The 10,820-nt window shown below is 40.1% G+C and overlaps 1 protein-coding gene across 1 annotated transcript; it reads left to right on the top strand.

Moving 5' to 3' along the window:
- The first annotated feature begins 706 nt into the window (after nucleotides 1-706).
- On the top strand, nucleotides 707-2,274 carry LOC121743335 (U-box domain-containing protein 8-like). The gene has a single exon (XM_042136616.1). The coding sequence runs from the start codon at nucleotides 995-997 to the stop codon at nucleotides 2,090-2,092; it is 1,098 nt and encodes a 365-aa protein (XP_041992550.1). The 5' UTR covers nucleotides 707-994; the 3' UTR covers nucleotides 2,093-2,274.
- The last annotated feature ends 8,546 nt before the right edge of the window (nucleotides 2,275-10,820 follow it).

Raw genomic sequence — 10,820 nt, 5'->3', positions numbered from 1 at the left:
ATATTGTTCATAGTATTCTTGTTCTTTGCGCTCCGCTTCCGCAATGAGATTGGTGAAATCCATTTGAGAGGGTTTGAGTGAGAGAGGAAGATATAGATAAGTTGTATGAAAAAATATGAATGAGAGATGAATGAGAGATAATTTGATGTGAAAAATGGATGATAAATGTGTGTATTTATGGATGATTTTGGGAATAAAAAATATCAAAAAATTTTCAGAAAGCAGTAAAAAAACGGCCATATTTTTGGAAATCTGAAAATAGATTTTTTTAATTTTTGGTATTATTTTCGATTTAAAAAAATAAATTTCCAACGGAAATGCCGTTGGCCAATAAGAACGTGCTACGTCAGCTGCTCGCTGACACGGATGTGCTCGATGCATCGAGCAACGCCGCGCCAGCGGCGAGAGCGCAACAGCGGACAGCGGGTGCCGTGCCGCTGGCACGGATGGACGAACGAACGCCGTCCTTCAACCGCTGCGGATGCTCTAAGGTTTGAAAAGATATAAAGTAAAGTGTAGAAAAAAATTAATAATGTGCCTATTTTTATATATTATTTTTATAATAAAATAGGATTAAAATGAGTTAGTAAAATATACTCCCTCCGTCCCGGGCTACTCGCTCATTTCCTTTTCGGCTCGGAGATTAAGGAATGAGTGTATAGGAAAGTCAAAAAAGACGGCTGTAGGTGAAATTTTTTACTAAAAATGGAAAGAGTGCAAGTAACTTGGGACGTCCAAAAAGGAAATAAGTGCGAGTAGTGCTGGAAGGATGAAGTATAATTTGTTAAAAAGAATAGTAAACTCTAGTATTTATTTTTATAATCTGCTGACAAAAAGAGGAAGAGGAAGCATTAATTTTAAAATGTTATAAATATAAACACTGGTCACACTTTTTACCTCGACGCACACGGCACACCCAAACCTCATAAAATAAAACCCTCTCTCTCTCTCCCTATTTTTCAACAGACAACCAGAAAATTGAAGAAAAAGAAGAATGGGCGTTGAATTACCGACCGATTTTAAATGCCCCATTTCTTTAGAGATAATGTCCGACCCCGTCATTCTCTCCTCCGGCCACACCTTCGATCGCCCCTCCATTCAGCAGTGGCTCGACGCTGGCCACCGCACCTGCCCAATTTCTAAGCTTCCCCTTCCCCAACCCCCTTCCCTCATTCCCAACCACTCCCTCCGCAGCCTCATTTCCACTTACACCCTCCTCTCCTTCCCTCAACCATTCCACCCCAATCCCCAATCCCTCATCCACCTTCTCATTTCTCGCTCCTCCCACATGGAAGAAAAGCTCAATTCCCTCGACCAACTCCGCCGCCTCTGCAAGGGCGACCCCTCGATTCGCCCCCGGCTAGCCGAGTCCGGGGCCGTGCCGGCGGTCCTGAACTGCATCGACTCCGGCGAGCCGCGGCTCCAGGAAAAGGCCCTTCTTTTGGTTCTCAATTTGAGCCTCGATGACGACAGCAAGGTAGGGCTGGTGGCGGAGGGTGTCGTGGCGAAGGTCGTCTACGCGCTTCACTGCGGCGTTGGGGACTCACGCGCGGTGGCGGCCACCGTGTTGACCAGCCTCGCCGTGCTCGAAGTCAACAGGGTCACGATCGGGTCCTTCCCGGATGCGATTCCGGGCTTGGTATCCCTCCTGCAGATGGGCGGCGCAAGAGAGAGAAAGGAGGCAGCCACCGCATTGTTCACGCTGTGCTCCTTCTCCGATAATCGGGCCCGGGCAATTCAGAGTGGGGCGGTGCCAATTTTAATCCAAAACGCCGCTTCGGGCCTCGAGCGGGCCGTGGAGGTCCTCGGCCTGCTCGCAAAATGCAAGCTTGCGCGAGATGAAATGCTGAGGTTTTGTGGGGTTTTGGATATTTTGATAGGGATTGTGCGGAATGGGAGCTCCAGGGGCGTGCAGTTTGCTCTGCTAACGTTGAGCTCCCTGTGTTGCTATAGTGATAAGATGGGTATGGAAGCTTCGAGAGAAGGGCTGATTGAGACGTGTGTAGGGTTGTTGGAGGATGATAATGAGAAGGTCAGGCGGAACGCCAAGATGTTGATTCAGATATTGCAAGGGAAGAGTAAAAACGTATGATGTTGTTGTTGATTCAACATTCATTTAATTCAAGTGTGATAAAAAAAAAATTTGATCTTGAAGGTGAGTTTTTGAAAAGTTTTCACTGTCATTGGATAGCTAGCCGTTATTGTACATTTTCAAATAATCAGGTGATACACAAAAGAGGAGTATATACTGAATGTTCAAATTTTGATATTGAAGTGACTTTATTATAAGTGATCCAAATAGTAATGCTATCTTCTTTTCTTCACTGCACATATAAGACCGTTGCAAGAATTATTATCTTGCTAGCACCTTGTTCAGTTTGAATTTTAGCATCAAGGAATATGTATATTAATATTGGGTTAATGTTGGGATGTAAGTTGAAGCAGCGATGGGGTGATTAATATATCAAATTGGTGATTGGGATTAGATGATTGTCAATTTGAGTATGATATGGTTGGTGGCGAGCAGCTTCGGCGAAAAACCTAAATGCCTTAATTGGACAATTAATGCTATTTTGTGTTTGTAAACATATATGTTTGCTTTCTTAATTGGACCTATATAATAATGTCATTTACCAACCTATTTTAGTACTGCATGTGGTAACATAGAGAGAGAATCTTTCAATACTCCACACCACAAGTTAGCCTGTTAGGTCCTCATCCATTTGCTCACTTATTCTTAGTGATGCCAAATTTCGGCTTTCATATTCAGAAACTTGGATTATTAGCCATAGGTATATAGACATCTAAGTAGCAATGATTTAAGGCTCTTTCGATAATCTTATGTGGAGAATATTTCCCATATAGGCCTAAAGGGAGAATTAATTAATAAATCAAATAAGGTATATTTGTATCATATGCATTTATTTTCTTTGATTGGATTTGTACACTTTTGTTTCTAGACATAAATTTTATTTATAGAAAAGAACTAAGAGTGTCCACAATAGTTAGCCCATGCTCAAGCTCAAGCCACAAAAACTTATCATGGGCCATAAAAAACTTGTCCACCCTAATAGTGGACAAGCCACAACCACAAATCTAATTATTTTTTCAATTGTTGGTATATTTTAATTTAATTAGAATAAAATATAGAGAGTGAAAATTAGGGTGTAAAATGTGTGTGAGGTGAAAATGTGTAAAATGTACTCCTTCCGTTCCACAGTGATAGAGTCATTTCGTTTTCTACACTTGTTTTAATAAAATGATAATAAATAGTTAAAAGTGAAGAGGGACTAAAGTAAGAGAGATAATAATATAGAGAAGAATCTTATCTACAATATTATCTCTCTTACTTTACTTTTCCCGGGAGCCGCGGGTCCCTATTGTGGATACTCACTCCACTTTTAATCGTATGAACATTAGGTTACTGGTTTTATGTTTGGCACAAGGACCGAACTTCAAGTCTTCAATCCAAATAAAGTAAGGAATGGATTTTTTTTGTACAAATAGGGTAATTCTCTAATGTGAGGTAATGTAAAAAAGAACTTAACTTTAAGTATAAACAAATCCTGAAACTTAAATTTATTTATCATATATGAAGGTGAAGTTTCAAAATCAATCAGCTTCTTGGAATCCAATGGTTGTTTCGAATTCATGTCTGTTATATGGTACTGGGCTTTAGGTTTCTTTGATTGTGGCCAATATTATGTAAAAGAACATAATGATAATGATAATGATAATGATAATGATACTATAAAGTAATTAGGTATAGAAAATGCATGCGTTGATTGGCACGGGGAGGCCCATCAGTGATTTGACCAGAAAGGCTCTATTAATTGTTTGTATGAATGCTCTTCCAGATTGCCAATAATGTCTCTCTTAATTCTTGCCGCAACTTAGACATTAATTTTGATTGGGACACATTGTAAGAATTAGTTTGTTAATTCACTTTATTTGATAAATTCTGACCGTTAATGAGTTACCTCCTTAAAGCCCAATATATAACAAATTAATTTAAACACATGATAGATGATGAGCAGAATAACCGCACTCAATAGAATCAGGGTGTCCACTATAAGGTGGACACGCCCAATAGCCCCGCCCCAGTTTTTGTCTATAGCCCCAGTTTTGTTGTCCATAGCCCCAAAATTCTATTTCCGCCACTATAGTGGACACCTCCAATAGCCCCAAAATTTTATAAATAAAATAATCGCATTATAAATAAATAGAGAACTAGGTAATTATTAGGGCCGAATATTCGTTGTATTTCAAACCGGTAAAATGTTACAACGAATATGTAAAATAAAATACAACTAAAAATTCCGCCACCGCCTACTCGGTGTCGGAGTCGGCTTCCTCGTCGTCGTCTTCTTCTCCTTCTCCTCCTTCTCCTCCTTCTCTCTCGCTGCTGCCGGCCGAGGATTCATTTTTTAGAGAGTAGTTGTGTGGATAGTGAGTGGATGGATTTTGTGAAAATGGTGAAAAATAAGTAGAGGGGGTGTGGTATTTATAGAGGGGATGGTAGAAAAACGTCAAATTTCTCGTTGCCGGCGAAATCGCCGCGGCGGTTCAATCCACTATAGCCGCCGCGCCTATAGGCGCGGCTATACACCCCTCGGCGCGACATCGCCCCGCACACGGCGATCGCGCGTCCGCCGCGTCTCCCACCCCTCGCCGCGTCCAGCCCGCGGCTATCGACCTTCTCCACTATAATCCGCCGCCCCACCGCCGCGCCGCGCGGCTACCGCCGCGCCTAACCATAGTGGACGCTCTCAGAGTTCATACCTATGCGGCTATGCTATAAAGAACATAAGATTGCCATGGCCCATCAGTAAGACCTATGATTTACATAGTTAGTTTGGGAATAAGAGCATCCACAATGGTGGTGGCCCAACCCGCGTCCGTCCGCGCCGCTGGCACGGACATGTCTCGCAGCCGCTGCGCTCGCGCCGTGCCAGCGAGCAGGACATGTGGCGCGCGGCGATTGAGCAACGGCATAGCCGTTGCCTTTGAATTTTTATTTTTTTAATTAAAAATCAGTTTTTAATTAAAAAAACCGATTAAAAAATTTAAAAAAAATTCACTTCCCAAAAAAAATATATCCTTTTATTACTGTTTTTTACCAATTTTTAATTTTTTTTCACCCAAAAATACACATTTTCATCTATAAATACCCCCACTTTCACACCCAAAAATTCACATCAAACTACATAATTCTAATCTTCATTCCCACATATCCATTCTCATCTTCATTCTCCTATATCCATTTTCATCTTCATTCTCTCATACCCTACAACATAACAATGTCCGGCCAAGGCGATGACCACCCGCCCTCTCACAGTTGGAACCCCGAATTGTTCGGTTCACAACCGTTTCCTAGTCCGGAAACGGAATATTCGGCCCCTCCTCAAACCCAAGATTCGGGCGTTCCGGGTGGCTACCGGCCATACCCAATCGACGACCAAGGTGCCTCCGAAGGGCGATACGGGCGGACACCGGAGCCTAGGCCGACCGCCCCCTCCCAAACTCTGCCTCCTCCTACTCGCAGTGTCCACACACCGTACACTCCGGCGGAGATGGATAAATTGTTCAAGGTGTACTTGGAAATCTCCGAAGATCCGGTGGTTGGCACGAACCAATCCGGCGATCACTTTTTGTGGCGCGTCTCTCGCCGGTACAATGAAAACCGGCCACCGGGAACGATCGAGCGCAACGAGAGTATGGTGCGCAACTCCATTGGCCGAGCCAACGAAGAATACCGGGAGCGGCCGGAGCGAGGTCGACATCATCACTGCCGCGCTCAGCACCTACCAATCCATGAACGGCAAGTCGTTCAGGTACCTCAACGTTTGGCAGGACACGCGGACGCACCCGAAGTATATGGGAGGCGTAACATTCTCCTCTAGCGGCTCCTCCAAACGGTCAAGGTCGGTATCCCTATCCGACGCCGGCTCCAAAGAAGTGGCTAGCCAACTCGCCGGAGCTAACTTGGGTAGCCCCCGACGCCGACCGTAAGGAAGGAAGAAGGCGGCGGCCGACCGCCGTAGCGCCGCGACTCCATCTGCCCCCGCTCCCGAACCCGCCATCTCCACCCCCGAACAACTCGCTGTGGATGCTCTTAGGCCAACTCAATATGGCCGATAGGTCAACTATGACCCCCACACAACTTCAAACGCACGAGACCATGATATTGGGTCTCCAAAAATAATTGGGGTTAGTGCCACCGGATGAGTAGTCTTCCTCGGGTAATATTAGCCAATAATTATGTAATTTTTAATTTTTAGGAGTTTAATTATGTAATTTTTAATTTTTAGTATTTTAATTATGTAATTTTTAATTTTTAGGACTTTAATTATGTCTTTTTATTTTATTTGTAATTTGTAATATTTATTGTGTTTTTTTAATGAATTTTAATATTAAGGAAATGTTTTTGTTTAATTGAATTTTAAATTGAATTGTGCTCGTCCTTGCGGAAGAGCACAGCTGTGGGTGTTGTGCTCTTGCCAGAGAGCAGGCATGAATAGTGGCGCCGGGCCCACAACCGTGCTCGTCGGCAAGAGCACGGTTGTGGATGCTCTAATTAAAAAAGGAAAAAGATGGAGAAAACAAATTCATCACTTCCTATTAATCGATGGCTAACAATTCATTCTTAAATTAATTAAAAATGCCTAAATACCCGTAGATTTTAAAAAATTAAAATCAAGGCAAAAAATGAAGCGCTTCCGAAAGGCTGTGTATGCAGAACCAAGAAGTTAAGGGGTACTTGGTTGTCGGCTGCACTGGCAGATCCAAGAGGGAACAACGGGGTACTAGTGTACCCCCAAAATGTTCCCACAATATGATATATTGTTATAGGAATTGTTAAACGAGGCGGTGGTCTAGTGGCAAAGGGCTTGTCTTTGTAAGTGTGAGGACTGAGTTTGATTCTTGCTTGTGCAGTTTTATGGGTATTTTAATTTCTTTATTATATTTTGTAGTTTCCGAGAAAAGCTTTTTTTTTTCCTTGTGTACAACATATAGAGTTTCTTTATCATGTTTTGCATTCTATTATCTCTTGTAGTTATAGTTCATTTTCCATATTAGGTAATTTTTATTTTCTTTATATTTTTATTTATTTTCTTTTGTATATATTAGTTATTGTTTTATTATCTTTCTAATTCAATTTTTAAAAGTTAGATAATTATCTTTGATGTGATTTGATTTTATTATCACATGGTTTTTAATATAGTTTGCCTCTTATTATTAATATTAATTAAGTACTCCATATATTAATGTTTTTTATATGAATTCGGAACTTTAATTTCTTATAGGTATTTACATTATCCCATTTTAAAATTAAATTGTGTTTTAAGATTTAGTATTTTTTTATATACTACTTATGTATTTATGTACATACAATTCGCACCCCCAATTAAAAATTTCTAGATCCACCACTGGTCGGCGGGGTTGGCTGCTCCGGGATCCGCCACTGCCTAATGACATCAGAATCAAAATCAAATGTACTACATTTATATAGTCATATTCTGGTAGCATTCACTTATAACTTATTAAGCAGATAATGATACCCCTGCCAATTCTTTATTTTCTATTGTTTCAGCATTTAACATAAGTTTATAATTTACTATCATGTGGAAAGAATCTCATTTCACGTGGTTTGCTAGAAAGTGTTTGAAGAATAGTAAATAAACAACATATTCGTGTGAAAATTTACCAATCAAGAAAATACTAGTATAAATTAATCGCAAATTAAGTTACTATTCCAAATATCATAGTATATTTGTCCCCATTGGTTACACATTTACAGCTGGTAATATAAAACAAGTAACCCTAGCTAGGTACAAATTACTCAATACTGATATTTAAGATTTCACATTGAGCAAACTTTACAAAGAAGTGAAATAATGTTGTATGATTACCCAAAACAGCTGAGGCATTAATCAAGTAAAGTCTTGCATGCCTTGTTTTCTTTTATTTGTGCATCACATTGACGCCTCATTAGAGCATCTACAGGGATCGTCCGCCACTGTAGCCATGCGGACGATAGCACACCCATCGTCCGCGGACGATGGGCCTTCGACCCATGCATCGTCCGCGGTATCGTCCACCGCACTGCGGGCGACGCGGACGATACCGCGGACGATGCAACGCGTTTTCCTTTTTTTAAATTCTTCAAAATTTATATATATACACCATTTTATACTTCCTTTCATTCCTCCATTCACTCTGATTCTCTATCTCATTCTCTATTCTCTATTCTCTATCTCACTCTTCCATACACAACAATGAATCCCGGTGATTACCCAAGTCCGAATAGTCCGATGTTCGGTTGTGGTGCACGGTGGCCGGGTACAGACCCTGATACCGACCCTTCGACTCCAACACCCAGTACGATCCTGATTTCAGCACGGATTCGTACGGACTGTTAGACAAGGAGTCGTCTCCCACCCGCGCCCCCACCCCACCCAGCCGCCGCCCCCGCTGCTGCCGCCTCGGGCTCCGCACCAAGAAGAAGCGGAACAGGCAAAGGGCCCAGAAGTTGCCGCTTCCGGAGAAGAATGAAGAGTTGGCCCCGGGGAGGACGAACTACAACCCGGATGAAACCATCGTCATGACGAGGTGTTGGATTGATATTTAAGAGGATCCGGTGTTTGCCAACAACCAAAAGCAAATCGCGTATTGGGAGTGCATCCCTGATCGCTACAACGAGGCCAGGCCGCCGGCCGCTTACAAGCGCCATACGGAGCAGCTCCGCAAGCACTGGAATCAGGTGAAGAGAACCAGATCAATCTGTTCTCCTCTGTAGTGAACTTGTTTTTTTATTTCTAACTCTTGTAACTTTTTTTTAATTAGTAATGTAAAATTTGTCTTTCATCGTGGTGTTTTTTTTTATAATTTTGCATCACATATTTGAAAACATAAAAAATTAATTAACAAAATAGTAGGGCGGACTTTAAGTCGTCCCACTGCAGGTGGAAGGGTAGGAGGATAGAATAATGATGTGGCGGAGCATAGGACGACGCCCTATAAGGCGGACTATAGGGCGACCATTGTGGATACTCTACTTTCACTTTTTAATATGCTTTCCTTTTCTTCTCTTCTGCATCATAAAGAGAAACATGCCATTATTCGAGCTAAAAATCTCCCAATAAGACTGAGAATTCAATTCTTTTGAGCCAAAATAGTAAGCTTATTTGTGATGCTTCTTGGGATGGTATAAATATAATGGCCGTCAATCCATGACCTATCATATTTAAGTCGAGCACAAAAGAGATTAGAAAGCACATGCCACAGATACCATCAACTAAAGTTTGGAACCGTCAAAGTTTTATACCTTTTGAATGATAGTTTCAAAGCTAAGTCTCCATCACAAGAAAAATAAATATTAAAAGATTAATATATAGAAAAGGATTAATTGCTTGATATCGTTGTTTCTTTAATTTGAGTCGTGAGATTTTACTAGGACCAACTTTTTCATGTGTAGAGGCGATTCCCAAAATTTAAGAAGCATCACGTTCTTGTGCATTTTGATTGGGCAAAGGCAAAAGCTGTGATATAGTATTCTTTTTTTCTGATTAATTATATGCAGTCTAAAAGGTTGTGCAACACATATCAAAGATCTTTGTTGGACAAAGTAGTACTACTACTGAACTGTACTTTAAGAATGAACATCGATTCCTCCATTAGATTAGTTTACAATTTAATTAACTGTCACATAAAATAATTAAGCACATAAGTATAACTTTTTATCAGAGCTAGGAGAACATTTTAATAAACAACTAAAATAGAATGAAACAGATGGCGTAGATTAGGAAATATTCTATTCGGATAAAAAGTAATCAAAGGCGGATAATTTGACCCTCACATTTTCATTTATTCTTCTTCTTTTTTGGTCTGCGCGACTGAAATTCATACACGTGCTCTCAGCGCTCATCTGCTAGATATTTACCTTTATGTTTATTTATTAACTGTATGTACGTTCCGTTCCATATAAAATAATCTCATTTTGTAATAAGGATATCCATAAAAAATAATCTTATTTCAAAAAAATTCATTTCTCTCATATTTTATCCATGCTTTCTCCTTTTTTTCACTTACTTTACCAATTTATCATTCAAATATATTCCGTCCACATATGACTATATGAGACCCTTTTTATAGATGGGAGGAGTATATGGGATTTACGCATATACTCCCTCCGACCCACAAAGAGACTTTGGGACAATACAAATTTTAATACGAAATTGGTAAAGTAAGAGTATAAAAAGAAAGAAAGAAAATGATTGAACTATTGTTAGTGAATATAATGTGTTCACCTTATAAGTGAAAAATTATGCTAAAAGTAGAAGTGGACTAATTTTGTGGGACAGACTAAAATGACAAAATGAGATTATTGTTTTATGACGAATGTAGTCTTATTTTTTCATTTTAGGTCGTCCACCAAAACTAGTTTTAATCTACTTTTTTTCTGTCTTTCTCTTAGTTTTATTTTTTTTATCAAAACCTGTATTACTCATAATCAAAATTATTTTTTTAGACTAGTAAGAAGACATGATAGTCCAACTTATAATGGCCATTGGGATTGTAGGCATAATTTGAGGCTGCCCCATCGATGTAGAGAAAAAACAAAAGGTGTGTACGCTGGGATGATATACATCTAACTCCCTTTACAGCCTCCACTCATAAACGAAACAAAATTATAAAATTAAATACAAATTCTATGCTTGTCAACTCAATACATAAACTAATTAGTCTCTATTATTCTCTTCTTTCAGCAGTGTCAACTTTTACTTAAACTAATAGCTGGTGGGATAATGCCCAACATA

The sequence above is a fragment of the Salvia splendens genome, chromosome 8 (genome assembly GCF_004379255.2).
Source record: "Salvia splendens isolate huo1 chromosome 8, SspV2, whole genome shotgun sequence".
Classification (NCBI taxonomy): domain Eukaryota; kingdom Viridiplantae; phylum Streptophyta; class Magnoliopsida; order Lamiales; family Lamiaceae; genus Salvia; species Salvia splendens.
The sequence above is the reverse complement of the archived record's forward strand: the minus strand, read 5'-3'. Positions and strand labels throughout refer to the sequence as shown.

Bases quoted from the DNA above. Each gene is read 5' to 3' on its own strand.
- LOC121743335 (XM_042136616.1), top strand. From the start codon at position 995: ATGGGCGTTGAATTACCGACCGATTTTAAATGCCCCATTTCTTTAGAG.